Source organism: Rhyacophila brunnea, unplaced genomic scaffold (assembly GCF_057557595.1).
Source record: "Rhyacophila brunnea isolate RB1 unplaced genomic scaffold, BYU_Rbru_1.0 scaffold_7, whole genome shotgun sequence".
In the NCBI taxonomy this organism is placed as follows: Eukaryota; Metazoa; Arthropoda; class Insecta; order Trichoptera; family Rhyacophilidae; genus Rhyacophila; species Rhyacophila brunnea.
Window position 1 is genome coordinate 11,774,431 of NW_028233339.1, and position 20,066 is coordinate 11,794,496.

General features: G+C 32.6%; 1 protein-coding gene across 1 annotated transcript in view; it reads right to left on the reverse strand.

The window, feature by feature from the left end:
• Positions 1-468: 468 nt before the first annotated feature.
• Positions 469-20,066, reverse strand: part of Dus1 (Dihydrouridine synthase 1) — a 74,472-nt gene continuing 54,874 nt past the window's right edge. The window contains exons 2-8 of the mRNA XM_085958330.1: positions 10,550-10,748; positions 8,332-8,491; positions 7,220-7,415; positions 5,704-5,952; positions 5,012-5,306; positions 2,247-2,411; positions 469-1,420 (exon numbers count right to left, since the gene is read on the reverse strand). Coding sequence (XP_085814456.1) covers positions 1,211-1,420; positions 2,247-2,411; positions 5,012-5,306; positions 5,704-5,952; positions 7,220-7,415; positions 8,332-8,491; positions 10,550-10,748 — 1,474 coding nt within the window. The 3' untranslated portion in view covers positions 469-1,210. The remainder of the gene's footprint in view (positions 1,421-2,246; positions 2,412-5,011; positions 5,307-5,703; positions 5,953-7,219; positions 7,416-8,331; positions 8,492-10,549; positions 10,749-20,066) is intronic.

Below are 20,066 nucleotides of genomic sequence, written 5' to 3' on the forward strand. Positions count from 1 at the left end.
CATAGAAAATATTAAAAAAAAAAAAAAAAATTAAATTGGCGGGTGACGCGCGCGAGCGCGGCACTGCGGACCTCTCGCTCGAGAATTCCAAAACCGAATGACCCTTTTACGGGCTGGTATAGTAGGTGTTTGAAGGTCTTAAGCGGCGAAGATGTCATTCTGTTGTGCGTTAAAAGAAATATGGCGAATCGTATAGGGTATGTAAGAAAATATAGAATATAGACGTCACGTTTCTGGGAAATCATCGGATATTTGTCAAATTTTGTCAATTCAATCGGTAGATGAATCGGTAGCGCACATGTCGAAGTGAAGATGTAAAAATAACAATTAATTTCAGGTCAATTTGTTTATTTACATACTTACTTATAAAAACACAAAAATATATATTTATTTTTAAATATAATACATACATTAAGCTTTATATAGTGGAATCCATTATCAGATCAATAATTTTAAAACAAGACGATTATAAAATATTTTTTATTGGAAAATTTAGCACCAACAGTTAAATGCAAATGTTGGTGATTCAGATGTACACATTTTACATTACAATTTTAAATAGCAAGTAAATGGTATATTTCTTTATTTATTTATATGGAAGCGATGGATGTTAGCAGGGGTTCCTCGAGATTTTACAAAATATTGCATGAGTTCCTCCAACCAAAAATGGTTGGGATTCACTGCACTAGCAGATTGAAATCAAAATAAGAAACAAATTAATAAAGAAAGTTTAAACAAGCAAATATAATTATTATTGTATCTTGTAATTATAACTTTAAAAAAGTTTTAAATGATTTGATTTGTTGTAGATACATTATTTTATCAGTATGAACATTTTACAAATGTGATATAACTTTAGAAACCATCAACATCATCACTATTGAGAGGCTAATAATTCTGTGGGCGAAAGGAAGACGGCGATAAGTCTTAAAAATCAAAAAATGAGTTTAAGATGGCAAATGAACCATAATACACATATTATGTACAAATCAGAAAAATGAAAAGTCAAATCGACAACTCTGAATTACTAAATTCTATACAGAAACATTTGAGTTCCCATACAAAATGGTCTAAAAATTAATCTTCCTTTGGCTGTCCTGAAAAGTAGCGATTTAAGACTTAACGCCTTCTTCCTTTCGCAAATAGAATTACTGTAGTGATGTAACAGACACTCTGTTATATAAAAGAATAATGATTATTCACATTAAAATCAACTATTATCTAACTGTTTCATTTCTGTTGCATTTTTTGAGGTCTTGTTAGCATTTTCAATGAGAGCAGATTTTCTTTCAGCATTATATCTTATGGCCATTTCTCGACGGGTTTTCACGTGAATCCGGTGTCCGGGACAATCCAAATTCTCATTAAAACATTTGTTTCTGCAACACTGTTTGCATAATTTTTCCAAGCATTTCATTCCCTGAAACAAACAAAATAATTACAGATTTCCTCTAAAAGCGAGAGGATAGATCTTTTCCAATCAGATTTTACTGGTGTATAATGAAGTGATATGAATAATAAGTGTGTTGTGGTCAATTCCAGGCAAGTATTTTATGACAAAGTACCAGTCCATTATTTGTTCCAATTGTTGCAAATATGAGGCATCTAATTCCAAAAAGCGATAAGTCCACATTTGGTCAAAATCGAGAAAAAAATATGCATGTATTCTTTGTATAATTTTACACAATATGTATTGATCTATAAATTCCAAAACGCGACACAACCCTACGAAAAAAAATATTTTGTCTTGATTTATTACAAAAAGGCGCCAAGTCCGTGTTTCATAATATTTAAAGCTTGGTTGATTTCGCACGTGTTTAAGTCAACCAATAAGGGAACGTTCAATATTGAAAAGAGCGTCTCCCATGCTGTAGCATCTGGCAAACTGACAGTGCCACAGAAATATGTGCCTTATGCGGAATAAATTTAAAGTGAAGTACAAATAGCGCTATGTCCAATTTTATTTTGCCTATATTTATTACATTTAAGAGTTTATTGGCTGAAACAAATTGCCATTTGGTTCTAATTTCGACATAGAATACAACGGAAAAAATAATCTCATGTTAATACAAATAATTGAAGTTTGAAACATAAAAACGTTGTTTCCCGAAAATATTGAATTGTGGATTTGTCGCTTTTTGTAATTAGACGCCTCATATAGAAATAATATCTGTTGTATAATCAACGAAAGGAAACATTTTACGTTTCTCTGAAAACCTAATCAATGTATGAATTAATATACTTACCAAAGGGTTAGGACAGTTGGTACAAATTTCTGTTGTTCTTTTAACCTGGTGGGATTCCGTTTTAGGAGGTCGTCTTTGTATTCTTCTGAGTTTTTTCATTCGTTTCCTGGTAATTGAATTACCTTCAGAATCCTCATAATGCCTTTTCAAGTCATCACCGCCATTCTAAAGTGACAATGAAAAAGTGTATTTAAGTAGATTATTTATCATTTTTTCAATGTATTTTTTTCGTGTCCTTTTTATATCTCACCAAATCAGAATGTCCCTTTCTTCCATATCTACCTGATTCTATATTGCAAAGATTCTAAAACATACAAAATTTAATGGTGATAAATAACTATAGTAAAGTAACTTCCAGCTGTGATAAAAATAAAAAAAGGCTTAAAGTAAAATTCTGGTATTTTTAAAAACTAAAACTAAAATGAGTAGCCAAAAAATGTAAAGCAGATCCAAATTCGTGATTATAAAGAGTATTAGAAAAATTCGTATTTCTCTGCATTGAACGTGAAAACAATATATGTTTAAAAATGTACATTAACAGTTCTTTTAAGGAGTGCGTCCTAATAAATCATTACACAAAAAGGAACCCAGAATACGATCAAATTTATGCATAGGCACAACAAACATTCCAGTACAATTTGAAACTTTAGGTTAGGTTTAGGTCGTTTAGGACAATAAACTGGACTTTGTGTACCTCATCGTGTTAATGTGTGAAAAATTGTATTGGTCTTAGTTAAGTGCATCTGAAGTAATGGCAGTGAATGAAATAGGAGTAGGGTTAGAGTGGTTAGGCTCTTGTCAGATTGTTCGAAAAATCGAGATCGCAAATTATGTAAGTAAGATATTATTATGTCATATTATTTAATTTCGTGTGGTCACCAGAGTGACTATTATTTCCTGTGTAGACTGCTCTATTTGAAGACGGAGCATTAAAAATACTCTTCTATACTTTAGGGTCCTAATAGTTGGGCATGGTGCCGACCCCTGATTTATACCAACTAAATGCTTGTTCGACTTTAATCACTACATAGTTACTTATATAAACGAGGAGCAAACATTCAAAAAGTGATTTGTCACACATTTTGAAAAATGCCATTTATTGTCAATTCTGATAGTCCATATTTAAATATATGAAAGGAAACCAGAATCAGTGTTCAAAGAACCTTTTATCCTATAAAAAAATATAATGCCTTGATTTTCATTCAAATAGTGTTTTGCCCACAAGTTTCATGCAAATAGTGTTTTGTCCAAATTTCAAATCAAAAAATGAACCACTTCCGCGAATTTTGGATTATACAAAATACCAGGTTTAAAATTCTTTCCTTAACCCTTTATAGGGCAAAGCATTATTTTCTTCATTCCTAACCGATCTCTATCATTTTGCTTCAGATATTTAATATCTTAAAACAATTTCAATATAAAAATAAAAAATATCTATCAGAAATTTGGTAAAACTATAATTTATGATGGTTTTTTTATCAACCAGTGCCCATTCAGGTGTTTTTTTTTTTTGATTTTTTGATATATTTTTTTCAAATAAAACAAATAAATAATGGTTGTACATATTATTTATTTAATCATAAGAAAAGTTACAATTCATTTTTTATTTTTTTACAACCATTTACGTAGGTACATACAAAATTTACATACAAAACATAGTATGCAAAGCGGTACGTTACATTGCTTACAAAAATAAGATATGCGTTTTGGCTCTCTACACGTACTACAATAAGCACATCGACAGCTCTTTTTCTTAGATTTACTCATGAACTGAAAATAAATAAAACATATTATCGTAACAGTACCTGCCGACCTACAACATTACCATATTACGAAATGACCGAGAAAAATGGAGTATGATGAGGGAGGCCTTCATCCAGCAGTGTATAGACCACAGCTGATGATTATGTTACTTCTACAGTCAAATATAATACAATACAAACCCATGAAAGTTGCGATATTGATAGTAATTTAGTACTTTAGCATTCAATTGATGTCACAACTAACAAAAAAACACCATTTCTTCGCGGATATTTTGAAAACTTTTCCGATCCCAAATATTTTGAGTAAAACTAAAATTTATTTATGATAGTATACTATATTCACAATAAAATATAACTATACACAGCTGCCTAAGCCACTTTTTTATTTTTAAAATAATTCTAGAAGTCAGCCGTGCGAATTGCAAATTTGAGGTTATGTACTTCCCGCTTGGCAATAGAATGATGAAACAAGTACTCAATCACAAAATATTTGTAAAAAATATAATGTGAATCGATAAATAAATGCATATTAAATACTTATGTACATACCTTTTTTCACAACACATAATATAAATGGGAACAAAATGACTTGCAAAGTCAAGTGTCACTCGCGAATTTGTCGAGTCGCGACCGCAAACGCGCAATGGCTGATACATCGACCAATCGTTGAAATAGTGTTTTGCGAGCGATTGACGTACACTTCATATTATATGGTTTATTTCATAACCAGAGAACGTTCTCGACAACGTCTTGACGCACTAAGGTTGATATTTCCATATTTAGTGTATGACTTATAGCTCATAAATGAGATGGTCGATAAATAAACCGTTTTCGACCTTTGCCCTATAAAGGGTTAAACAGTTTTATAATAAAAAAACCATTTTGAGTACAATATGTTTTTCTTGATTATCTCAGCTCAACATCTGTGTGACAAATCACGTTTTGAATGTTTGCTCCTCAAACATGCACATCTGTATTCTACGTAACTTAATAGATTAATACCTTAATTTCAATTTCTTTTTCTTCCATCTTCTTTATATGTTCACTGGGAGCTATACGCACATATGGCTGACATATCCAAGGCGGTAAAGTTAAATTACAATCATTCAAGTCCCCATGGGAACAATTATTCTCTACGGATGGGTCTTCTTGACCACTATCACAAATGTGTACTTTCTCCCCAATATGGTAAGGGTAGTATTTCTCTTTTATACCTTTTACAACAGAAACAAATTGATCTAATGTTTGTGCGACCGCTAATTCTGATCGATATTCGGCATTTGTTGGCATTGCTAGTCTGCAAAAAAAAAAAATTATTATATTTATAATTTTTTTTAAGTATGATTATTATAATAGATAGAAATATAATAATTGATTAATTTGTATCAACTAAACTTACTTTGTTAGCACTATGAATATTTTCAAGATAAAAAAAAATTGAATATTAATATCATTGGCTGAGGGTTTCTGATGGATATTGAATTTAAGATCAAAGAATTTTAAGATTTAGGTCTCAGCCTGTTTCCATGTGACCCTATTTATGTTTGCAATCATAAAATTAATATTAAATTTAATTATACAGTAAACTCCCGATTATCCGTGTGTGGATTATCTGGTTTGCGGATTATCCATGCATGAATTTCCCTTCCTTATTTCACTAAATTTTAAATATTTGAACAAGGTTGTCAACTTACAATAAATGACACATCTTAAACAGGTGACCTCTTATAAAAGCAGGAGGACAGGGATACTTTGCTACTAATTCTAAATACTCCAAAGCCACGTCCCACACGGGCGGTGAAACACCTTCAAAGAGAGCAGGGTTGGTGAGAATGCCCTCAGCACTCATTACACCATTAACTCCGGTGGCTTCTAGACATCTGTGTACATCTTCCAAGCACTGAATGTTGCCATTTGCAAAAACCGGAATAGTTACAGCATCTCTAAAATAAGGAAAAACTCATTGCATCAGTTGTTTTGAAAAATAAACACACATTTATAGAGTAGTTTTGATTATGAAGCCTGGAATAGCACTGATATCACAACATTACTTTTGAGAAGTAAATTCATGGTGAAGACATAATAAATAAAATGACTACAACTACTACTTCACCCCGTAACGCCCAAGCGTTGCGGCATAGGGCAAGCACAAGTGCGTGCGAATTCCCTCGGTCCAACGCAAACTCTCGTGTCTTCTGACATGTCAGACCTGCAGCGTAGGTCGGTAGATACATTAGTTTTATATCACCCTTGAGGCTGTGACACAAGGGTACGAAGTGTTGCACTCTCTGGCGGCATCCGGAATACATGTCCCAGCCACATGAAGTGTTTCTTCATGATTACCTCAATCACCGAGGGCACGAACTCGAGTATTTGAAACGCGGTCGTACCAGTGTACCCCTAAGATTCGGCGGAGACATCGATTCTCGAAAGCTCAAATGCTGACACCTTTGAAGTTTGTAAGATGCCACGTACAGCAGTGGCGAAGGGTGGAGGTAAGCTGTTAAGATTCACTATAAATAGTGCACACTTAACTTTGTTAGTCATATGTATTTGTTTTTATTGAACTAAGACTACAATTTACAGATGGTATTAGTTAGTTTTTAAAAATCAATTAAACCCTGCCTAAACGAAACCATAATAGATTTGGTCTAATTTGGGCAATGCGACAAAATTGTGTACAATTTTTCATTCATAGTTATTTGTTTTCGTTGGATTAAAACTACATATTACACATATTTTTGCTTCATTTTTTTGATTCATTAAGCCCTGCGTAAACCAAACTATAATAAATAAAAAATATTATTCTATCTATAAAATACTCAAAGTTATGTATGATTTAATTGCATAATTTTAGATATTTTATAGATAGACATGTATTTTTTGACTAATATCTATTATGGCTTGGTTTCTCAGGGTTTAATTGAATTTTAAAATCTAACCTACACTATCTGTTAATTGTAGTCTTATTTCAATGATAACAAATATGTATGTCTGAAAAAGTTTAATGTGCACTATTTATGGCGGATCTTAACAGCCTACCTCCACCCTTCGCCACTGACGTACAGCCATACAGGAGCACAGATAGCACGGACGCGTTGAACAAACTTTGTTCAAATAAAATTAACGGTGGGTAATCTATCTATTTTATTTACAATAATATTATCTTTTGGAGGTTAGAAAGCTGGAATAAAGAATATGTTGACCAACCTAACAGCTTTGATGTGTTTCCAACTGGCTAATCCTGTTAATGGACCTTTCTGGTCTCTTGTGCGACCGTGCACTGTCAGCTGATGGCATCCCGCATTTTGCAGCATGAGAGCGTACTCCACAGTCTTTGGTATGTCTTCATAAACCCTGACTTTACAGGTAATAGGTACAGAGAGCGATTTCTTAAGTTTACTTACTGAAAATGAAATAAACATGTTAAAAATTACTTACAACTACATATAAGTTTACACTAAATTTGCATGAACAAAATAGTAATATAATATACATAAATATACAAATTTATCATTGTCATTATCAAAGATTGGAGGTAGGCTGTCAAGATCCGCCATAAATAGACGACTTTTGTATGATTTTGGACGATACGACAAAATTTTGCACACTTTTTCATTCATACTTATTTGTTTTCGTTGGATTAAGAATAAATATTACATATCGTCTCTGTTCTGGCAGAACACACTAACTGGAGAATACTAGTTTTGAGTAATTTGACTTTGAAGTTGTTAAAATGTTTGAAATGGTCTATCACGTGAGTTTATTAAGTAATCGTAAAAAGGATGATTTTAAAATAAAGACTGTTTATTTATTAAGAAGGTTTCCAAACGGTAAAGTTTGGAATAAGGAACATTTTAGTATAACTAACTCAATATGTCATTTTTTCGAATTAATGTCTTCTGCCAGAACAGTGACGATATATTGTAGGTTAATCTTTTTAAATTCATTGAGCCCTGCTTGAACCAAACTATAACAGATAAAAAATATTATTCTATCTATAAAATATCCAGAATTATGTGTGATTTAATTGCATAATTTTAGATATTTTGTAGATAGACAAGTATTTTTTGGCTATTATCTATTATGGCATGGTTTTCGCAGGGTTTAATTGAATTTAAAAAACCAATCAACACCATCTGTAAAATTATTGTAGTCTTATTTCAATGAAAATATGACTGACAAAGCTTAGTGTGCACTATTTATGGCGGATCTTAAAAGCCTACCCCCACCCTTCGCCACTGCTACATAGACAGATTAAAATGAAAATTTCAAGTGTATTAAAAATGTAAAAATACAATAAATTAAGTATAGTTATTCACCGATTTCTTGTAATAACGGCCACTCATCTTGAAGGAACGCACCATACCGACCTCTACGTGCAATTGCTTGTGGACAACCTAAATTTATATCAATGGCATCGCAGTGCTCCTCCGCTAGAAGAGCAGCCTTTAATAAGATATCAGGATCGTTGCCACAAAACTGAAACAAACAAAAACAAATATATTTATGTAGAACAATCGTAGTTACAATTAAAATGTATTTTGGAAGATTCATAATATAATCAAAAAACGTGGAGATTTACTAAGACAAAGTAAAGATTTACTTTCAAAAATAACTTAGTAATGCATAGGTATTTTTTTTTAACATGTATATATGTTTTACTGTGTACTGATCAAAAAATATTTGCGGTATTGCATATTATTTAATTCAATTAAACGCAATGATGAGCGACTCGCTGAATGATTTTGTGTGGCCCAAGCCCAGTATGGATGAATAAAATTGAATATAATATTCTATTGGATTCAAGCTCTGTACTATTCCATTTAAGTCGTTTTTCAGGACCCGGGTTTCGCCTTTCGGCATCTTCAGGCGTCGTGTACACTCACCAAAGGTAAACACACACTGACAACAAACACTCTTAACTCTACCTTATATAGTAAATCAATACAATAAAGTAGGTAAAAACTCCACTACCTACCTATCTAGTCAGAGGTCACAAAAAATCACCCTGTGAAGTAGTTTTGCACCCTTTTCAATGTCAAACGTGTGTTTTTCATTTAATATTAAATTAATTATTGTTATTAATAAGATAGGATTTTTACTAATTAGGTTTTGTACTGACACTTCAACTATTCATAATTTGTTTATTGTATTTATTTATATATTTTTTTTTCTATATTCTCTTCTCTCTTGTGAGGGTAATGTTTGACTTATAATGTAAATCTCATGTTGTGTACGTCTTGAATTTAGATTTGTTATGTCCACAATGTTTTGTATTCTTAAATAAATAAATAAAGAAATAAATATTACAGCTAGCCAAAAATTTATTGTGACAAGGGAATTTTTGTAATTTATAGTAAAATTAATAGAAATCGAAAATTCCGTACACATAAAAGTGTTTTTGTAAAGACATTTTGACTTCAGAGGGATTTTATCTGGAATTGACATAAAAATACTTTCTGTTTTCGTGTGATTTTTTTTGGATCGGAGATTGAATAAGATTTTATTGATTTGTAAATGGTGTTTCAAAGAGTATTAGAGATTTAATTTAGGCCTCCTCAAGCGAAAGGTTTCTTATCACTGAATTAAAGCCATACAAAGTCATTGGAAATATTATAAATGAAAGTGTGTCAGTTGAAGTCTGACACTTTCCTCAGTGACTATTAGTGCAATGTCGGTATTATCTATATGACATAAATACATTAATAGATAATGGTTACTACCTACAACCTTATCAAAATAAATTAAAATGCAACACCGCACTTTGATAATGCAACATATTAAAGGTTAATTCCACAAAAATAGTTACAAATTACATGGCTATGTTTTTTTTACTATAGCGTCATTCACCAACATGTTCTGACTTCTTTAGTCCGGAGGTCGTCATTTATTAGGATTGGTTTGCCACCTGCAGATGCTGTCTCGTCATAGATTGCCGATTATACTAAACCGGTAAATTTTTCAGCCTCAATATTCTGTCTTTCCATACTTTGATACCATCCATTTCCACTAATATGCAACGTCTGTGTTTTTATAATAGATATATTCACCTTAGGCTCGTTCCATACACGCACTCAAACCATTCCTAAATATAATTGGATCAGACTTCGGCAACTCGTGTCAGCTTACTGCAGGCAGCATCATTCACTATCAAAAGTACTCGATTTTTTTTTAATGGCTAAGATGATCTTTGTTGTTTTCTTTTTCTGGATTGATCAGTGACGTACAATATGACGCTTCAACATATGTGCGATACTAATAAGATTATATGGGCCTCCACAGAGTGGATGTTTGTATTAACAGATATTGTTTTTACGAAAAACGGATGTTAACTACTTGCTCAACCTATTAGGTCCATACTCTGAGTGCAAACATAAATTGAAAAACAATATGTGTATTTGCCAGATCCAGGATTCAAACCTGGCACCCACATTATAATCGTCCATCGACCCAGTCATAACTAAAAACTGAACGTAGCGAATTACGATACGTTAATTAACTAGCTACGGTAGCCGATAATTATCAATCAGCACCTACTTGTACAATCAACGGTCTGTCTTCTCCACAAGTGGCGAGGGCGTCTCTGCGATATTTGGGATCCTTACAGAAGACGTTGCTGTGCAGCATGGGCGTGTAGCACAATTCTGCACCATGTCTCCGGCAGAGCAATCTCCATGCCAGTTCGCTCGCGTCCACCATCGGTGCCACCACATAACGACAGTGGGAAAAGTCGCTCCTAAATAAAAAAAAAAAAAAATTGAATGCCTTGTAACTCTTTTACTAATTGCATAGCAATAATTAGATGTGTGTTTAGTTTATTATTAAATATTATAGGTATATACGATATAGTATGTGAGAAATAAAAGGTCAGCTGTCACTAAGGATTGTAAAACCGAATGAACCTAACCGAATTTTTTTTTTTTTTAAAAAACGGTATATGTTCAAACACGCGCTTAACATGATCTTACTCCCTACTTCAGTTTTAGTTTGTTAATTTATGGCTACGGCCGTATGTTGTAGCTTAACCACTGGGAAATGCCAAAATAAATGGCGTATTTCAAAAAAATACTACCTTATTCTTAGGTCAATAATTATTATAAAGTAAACATTATTCGTAGAATGTTTATCACATTTGAATGGTCAAAGACATAGCTTATAATCAGTATCTTTAGAATTATCGTTAAATGTGTAAATCTTGCCCACTTTTTGAATAATAAAACGCCTAATTCTTGTCAAATTTGGGATCACAGAGATTATCAATATAATTTTTTATCGTAAATATTTCACTATAATAATGTCGACATAAATTTTACTAATGGTTTTATAAATGCTTTTAAAAATTAATAAATATAAAAAAATCTTAACACCACTGCACACGGATGTACTGAAATATGACTATATCCTAAAACATTATAGCGGGAGGTTTAAAAGAATACTATTTAATGTAATAAAAATACTTTATCCAGTGATCAAATGTTTAAAATAAATATAAAGGATAATAAGGCTTCAAAATTATATAAATAGATTATCTACAACGTTTAAGGAATGTCCAGGATCATGCTTTGAAAATAGCATAAAATCTCCATTTTACATATTTTTTTAGGTTTTCAGATAATCTGGACTATTAAACTTTGACTTCTAAAAGATCTTTGGACATTCGACTTTATAGAATAACTTAACTTCGTCATTTTTAATTGAAGTCAGGCATCCATTCTTTTACCAATATGTAAACAAATAAAATGTTAAGAATTGCTATTGTCATTGCCATGACCCCCACATCCTGAAACGGGCCCCCAGGCCAGGATATTTGGCGACCCCCCTACCTATCGCCAGGATTATAGGCAGTGTGAGGCTCTACAGAAACGTTTTCCAAATGGTGTTGGTGTTCCAGGTAAAATTAAGGGTATTCGGTAAATTTTTGAATAAATCCACTTGTATTATGAAATTTTCGAATATCGGCATATAATAATCAAAATTTGCATCACACAACCACATATTTTTTAAGTAAAATAGCGCCGCAGGCGACTTTTTTACCATTAGAGAAAATTTGTGATGTGTGTTTATCATGTTTAACGCCTCGAGGCTAGAGCCCTGTCAGCCCCCCCGCCCTTGTGGGGGCCACGGTCATTACTCATTTTCGTAACCGCACTATTAACGTTAATTATCTCACAGTTGTTGAAGACAGTTACATAAAAACATTGCGTATTTTTAAAAAAACTGATTTTGAATAGTTATAATTATTCAAAGTGAATCAACCGGGATGTTCCACTGTTGGACGAAGGCCTTACTTAGCTCATTCCACTTATGTCCGTTGTTAGTTTTTCGCTGGCACGTATTTCCGCTGAAGTTGATCAGTTCGTCAATCCGGTGGATTTTGCGCCATGAAAGTTTAGCGGCTCTTGGGTACCACTAGAGTTGGGTTTCGGGAATTTCCCGACGGGAATTCTCGAGAAATTTTCGAGATTTTCCATCCCGATCTCGAGAATTGAAATTTTTAACATTTCGGGAAATCCCGGATCTCGAGAATCCTTTCTCGGGTATTTAGGATTTCTTTATTATCAAATATTAATTGAAAAAAAATGATTTTCTATATGAAAAAAGTGGACAGATCTGATCGGGGCATTTAACACAATTAAGCCAACGTCGACTCAAAATTAGCACAACTTTTGCAACATTAGGGATTTTGTGTCTCAAAAGCGTACGCGATTGTCAGACGCAGCGATTGGCAGTAGGTATATGTTTATTTAAATTCTATATTAATAAGCAATGTTTTGAATTATTTTTGTTTTCCTACTTCTATTTTGTTCGTCTTCTTGCATAAATAAATAAAAATCATATTTTTTGGAATTTGCCTGTTTTTACACTTATTTTCGGATTTTTACAGGTTTTTTTTAAAATTTCCCGATATCTCGAGAATTCTATTCTGGAAATCCCGAATCTCGAGATTGAGATTTTCTCGGGAAATACCCAACTCTAGGTACCATCGTATGACTTCATTTATACAGCGGTTGTCCAATGCGCGATCGATTGTTATTTCATCATCAATACCTTTATCACAAACAAGTGTACTCTTGTTGGCCACCGTATTCATCAGTTTCTTCTGAAAATCGAAGAACTTATCAATTAGTACGTTTCAGTGTGGCAGCGAAGAAGTATAGACCGAGAACAGTTGAATGAGCTAGGGGAGGCTTTTAACCGGCAGTGGATCGACCCTGGCTGCTAACCTGTCGAGATCTTAAAACGGTATTAACACCTGAAAATATTATGTGATAATAATTTCTAATACCGCCACTGACTTTGACATAGAACTTTCAAAGAAAAGCAATAGGGATTACATAATTCGACTTGCTTTCTTAATTACTTATGTAAGCTCAGAATAAAACTTCATTACGTTATCAAAGGGCAGGGCCGTAACATATTGCAGATAAGAGGGCAAGCCAGCTAAAGGTATTTTTATATTATCACCGCCCGGCGAAAGGTCAATATTGAGAGATTTTGTTTTCGTATGGCCTTCAAAGTAAAAAAATGCGAAAATTAAACGAAGCAGGTAGTTATTTTCACCAGACTTAAATTATTTAGGGCTCAGAAACAAATAATAATTATCAACAATAATTACAAGATAAAAAAAACTTTTTATATACAACGCTTTAAATTTTCTGTTCAATTATTGTGCTCAATATGCTCAAACTTGTACTTTATATGAAGTAAATAAAAAACAAACAAACAAACAAATATAGAATACTGAATTGTCATTTTGATTTCCATAGTAACGCACGTATATATTAATAATTTAGTTGCTAGGACCACCCACTTAGCAACCAATAATAGTGGATTAGATTACGGATTTCTTCCGAAATAACTTTTCATACAAAACAGAATTAACTGAAAATGAATTCAATTCTGCTTAAAGATGGCTAAAAGTATTAAAAGAATGCATTGGCACGGTGTTCTGATATATTCTAAAAGTTTCAAATGTCTAGCTAGTCGGGAAGTTAGTTAAAATCGATTGTACGATTTGTACCGGACAAATAAGAATACGAGCTAATAAAAACGTTGTAAAAATCCAAAAATTGTACAGAGGTAGACAGACGTATGGCAAATTTTTGTTGAAAAAATTATACGAGACATGATTAAAAAAACAAGCAATTATTGGTGGAAAACAGTGGTAGATTTTGTGTATGATGTATGACAGATGTAAGTAGGTAGGTACTTACTTACAAAAAGCTGGAAAGGTAATTCTGGTTTGATATACTTATTTTTTTAAGCTGTTTGAGATGACGAAAACTGTAGAATTATGTCAGATACGTATTTTTAAAGTCCGACAAGAACAATCACACGTGGTATAATGCTGGGCAGGTACTAACTATTTGTGTATCGTAATGATGAACATAAATCCATATTCCAATACTTAATATATACTTATATATAAAAATGGATGTCATATCTTTTTGAACAACAGATGCGTACATATACTGTCAGTTTTCCCAAAATCAAATTATGTGATGAATAATATTAATACTATCGACTGAAGGTACTAGATGGAATTTGAATTTTAATTCTAATGGATTCAAAATCTGTACTATTCCATTTAAGTCGCTTTCTGCGACCCGGGTTTCGCCTTTCGGCATCTTCAGGCGCCGTGTACACTCACCAAAGCTAAACACACACTGACAACGAACACTCTTAACTCTATCTTATATAATAAATCAATACAATGATGAATACTTAACGCAATGTAAAAAATCCCACGGGACTCTAATTAGCAATCACTGACAATAATAATTATTACAACCCTTGAAAAATGCGCCTCTGATTTTTTAACAGAATTATTCTCACAAATCTACACAGATAATATAAAGAAACGGTATAAAAATGCGAGAAAACTTTAGTTCTATTTTTGGTAGGCAATTAGACTATTATTGAATACAAAATCTTGCTTTATTTAGCTCAGTGGTTAAAAATAAATCGGAACACGCATAATATTAATTCCACACAAACTTGCCTAGTATAACCTGAGTAACTGTGTGTATAATAAACACACATTTTATTAAAACACTCATGAATGTAGCACGCTATATTTCCTACTCTTACTACAAAATACATGTATAACATACATGTAGAAAAACCATGTACGACTTACATTAAAATTAACACGCATACGAAATAATTGTAACTGGTGAAGTAATTTAACCGTAATTAATTACAACATAAAATTTTATTCCATGAAATTAAAATAAAGTATGACCATCAGAGGTGTAATAATTCATAACAACGGGTAGGATAATATTATGATATTTTTTTTTGCGAAACGTTGGGCGAAAAGTACATAAGCCCAAAAAATGGGAAATGATTAAATTTTTACCTGTATATTATACAAAAAAACGTTATAGACAAAGAAGTAAAAGAAAAACCTTCTATTATACATAACTACCATGAATGTAAAAAAAAATGTGTCGTGGATACCATAGAATATTTTATAAGATCTTTGAAAACCTCTGCATTTAATAATATGACTCAATTTATTATTAGGCTTACTCGTGCCAAAGTAGGATCCGTACACATAAATAAAAATAATATTATGTTTCAAATCACTACTAATGTCGCCCACCATGGTCGAGCGGTAAAGTTCGGCCTATAATGTCGTGGGTCCCGGGTTCGAATACCGGGTTTGGCGACTAATCAGGGTAGGGAAATTTCTAATGCAGCATAATCACAAACCTTCGATAGAAGACGGTGCCAAAATAAGAGGAACATCATAATATGTTTGTTAACGATAGATTATTCATACACTGAAAGTGTAATAATATAATTTATTACAATAATACAAATCAATCAAAAGTGTAATTTACACAAAGAGTTGGGTTAGGTACTCGTATTACGAACCTTTTGGATTACAAAATTTGATAGTAATTCCAGTACGTTTTTTTAGTAAATAAGCAACAATTGAAAAAATAATATTCACTGTGTTGGCAGTGGACTGCTGGCACTTGGTTTAATTACTAACTAACTTACCCACGGTGGCCGCGCGGCTTGAGCGTTGGACTATCACGCCGTGGGTCCCAGGTTCGAATCCTGGGTCTGGCAAGTACACATATTGTTTTTCAATTTGTGTGTGAGTGTGAGTCAGGGTATGGACCTAATAGGTTGAGCGAGTGGCTGACATCCATTTCTCGTAGAAAACAAAATCTGTAAATACAAACCTCTACTCTGTGGAGGCCCATATGATCCTATTGGGATCCGACATGGTCGGAAAACTTAAATAATGATATCCCATTTCGTCGTCCTACCATGCAAACCTTATATGTCTGTTTTATGTAAATGTTCAGGAGAGAGTTGAAACGTATTATTTTAATACATTTATTTTATAAATAAAAAAGTTTTAAATTTATGATACTCTCCTGAACATTTACATAAACAGACATAGAAGGTTTGCATAGTAGGACGACTATCACGACGACGTCAAAAATGTTTGACAAAATGCAATGCTCGATAGAAGACAAGTGTGAATTTGCAGCTAATTTAATCATTGACCATATCATAGTAACGTTTTCGGTTTTTTTCCGACCATGTCCGATCCTAATAGGATCATACGGGCCTCCACAGAGTGGAGGTTTGTATTAACAGATTTTTGTTTTTACGAGAAATGGATGTCAGCCACTTGCTCAACCTATTAGATCAGCGATACTAAACCTGCGGCCCGCGGGCCACATGCGGCCCTTTAAGCTGTTATGCGCGGCCCGAAATACATTTATTATCAGGAACATCATTTTTAATTTTGAAATAAACGCTTGGATACACATTACTTTTGTTTATAATTTTTAAAATCTCTGTTTTGATTTGTTGTTTTGTAAATGTTTTGTAAAAAAGGGGGGGTTTCATGATTTTTCTCGTCACACTATTAGTGATGCGGCCCGCGTTACTTTACAAATATATGTATTTGGCCTGAAGAAAAAAAAGGTTGAGTATCATTGTATTAGATCCATACTGTGGCTCATACACAAATTGAAAAACAATGTGTGTACTTACTAGACCCAAGATTCGAACCTGGGACCCACGACGCCATAGGCCAACGCTTAAGGCGCTGGCCATTTTCATAAAAGTATTTCCTTCAACATACGCAGATATCTGGATTTCTATATTTATATTAAAATATCACACCTAATGTTGAATAGACTACTTTATAAAAGTTTACAAGATGGCGTATTAATGCTAAAAGCGACGGAAACACCAAAAACAAATGTAGAATGTATTGTGAACTTCTATTAATAATAATTTTGTATTCTCGATTAGCGCCGCGGGAAATCTGGGTTAAAAAAACCACTCGTGACTTTTTGCATGAACTTTTGATAAGCGAAACATTGCTATCCTAGACTTTGACATTTCCGGCGAAAAAACCTCTGGCGACATTTCAATTCTCGCGGCATTTGCGCCTAATGGCTTTTCCGGCAGAGAGCGCGCCATTTTGCATTTCCTCCGTCAAGCGCGGGAAAATACGCCGAAGGTGACACGTCCACAGAATTATGATTCAGCACTCCAATATTGTGGCAATCGGGTGAGTGATCATTGCCGATTGGATTTATTGGTACCTATGTAAAAAAAAAACGATGGAGTATACAAATTACACATGTTTTTGGGATACGATAGCGATATTGCTGAGTACTGGTTAACGATGTCCCTCTGAGTCAGCACTAAAGGCTGTGATTGAAAATTCTCGGCAAATGATGCAAGAAAATTCTAGAGTCTTTCGCCGTAAAACAATCGATTGCAACTAATGCTAAAGACATAAAAAGCGTCTGATATCTGATTCGGAAAGGAAAAGTGTCGACTGACAGCTCAGAAGAACCAAAATTGCGCCAATGTGTAGGTACTATAATTTTATAATCAAAAATAGCAACAATTTACTACTAAAATACCAATCTTGACTTCTCGAATATCAAGTATTATTTAATTCTCGAATCTAGAAAATCGAAAAAAGGTATAAAAAATGACAACCACCATTAAAGTGAATATTATGATAAAATATAATGTAAAAATGGGGTAAGTAAGTACAAGCCTAATACGAAATTGTAGAACTGTAACTGTTATTATGTCACTCGTAGAATGAATAAAATTCGATACACAATCACTAAGTTTAATGTGATTATTTTGTTTAACGGATTGGTATTCGGATAACATTTTTAATATCCATATTGTACTTAATAGACAATAATTTATCAAAAAAAAAATATTTTAGGAGAAAGAGGGAAATTCCTGCCCGACTGTCAGATCAAGTGAAAGACGCTTTAGATATCTCGATATCTTCAACCATACTGACCGATGGATGCAGAGATCGCTGAGTTATATGTATAGAGATAAGCCTGTAAATTGAGTCACGATTCTCAACAATGAGTAATGTGATAAAGACGATCAGTCTGAGAATATGTATTTCGCATTACGAACTAACGAGGAGAGTATGTAATTGAATGAAAAGTTTGAAAATTATTCTATTCTAAAAATGATTTTTAGAAATCGAAAAAAAATCCAATGTCAAAATGTTATCAAATTATAATTCATTGACCATTATTAAATCTGGACTTGCGAAAACCGAAAACAGCACAATGTAACAACCGGAAAACAACAAGTAGGTAGTGGCAACACTTTCAGTTCACAACCAGAATATTAATTGATTAATAGCTATCAATGTTGTCATAATATTATATTATTTCTCATAAACGGTGAATCATAAGTTGTGTGAAAAATAAATGCAAATAGCTAAAGGTCATAAATATTGATTTTTTAATAAATGTAGGTACGTGATACTAATTTCAATTACATTGGTAGACTATGCTTTCATAATATGCTGCTGTATATCGAAAATATGGATTTACGGAAATATTTTAAATTATTAATAATAATAAATGTAACAACTACTTCATTTAAAACAGATAAAATCGTACATAACTTGGAATATTCTCAACTTATGTATTTTCAATAATAAGCATACATAATACGAAAACATCCATTTTAGACACCCGATATATAGAATGTTATATTCTCAAATCTTTTTTAAATGATAAAGTTTATATTTTTAAATAATATGTTGTACCTACATCCAATCTACAATAAAAAATAATTAACAATATATTCATTTGATATAATTATGAGCGGGTGTACGAAACATTCGTAGCTCTCAATTATTTTTCTCGGCCACAATTCCTCACCTCACGATTTATTCTTTGTCTGGAAAAGATTTACATATTATATGCATCATAATAATATAATGCAGCAAAGAATTATGGGATAAGAATAATAATTACTGTGGCCAGAAACAATATTGTAGAGTGAAGAATGTTTCTAAACTCGTTTGAGGTATATATATTATTAAATCAACCAATTAATCATCCCTAGTCGGAATCAATGCTCTTTCAATATAACTTTCATTAAATTTAATCTCTATGATAGACATGCCAGAAAGTACGCGAAAGAGTTCAATTAATTGTCATGAAAAAAATATCAAACTGGTCAGGCCGTCTCAGTGTCGCTTGAGGTATAAAATAAATATACTTAGCAGTATTTAGCATAACGCAGTCAAATAATGACCAGTAGGTTCAACATTTACTGTAGATATGTGTAAATTACATATTATGTATAGTGCTTGTCGATGTTAACATACATGACAGCAGACTGACTATTTTTGTGGATAGGTCTGGGGTAGACAAAAAAATACTTTAAATCAACCAAACATTGAATTTCTTTGATACATTTTCATTTAACTATTTACATGGTACAATGACCTGAAATGTAATAAATAAATACTAGTACATAGGTATATGACAAGCAAGAAAGATACAGGCTATAAAAATGTACGTTCATATAATATGTATATGGTACCTCCATAATTTACGTTACTGTCAAAAGTGACAATAGCTTTAATATTTACGTAGCATTACCAATATTATTCATTTTGAAATTGTAGCTTGGTTAAATATTTACGTGATATGACGTAGGTATTATTGAACAACTTTATACAAAACAATTATATTACCAAAAAAACAATGTTCATTTATAATCAGTA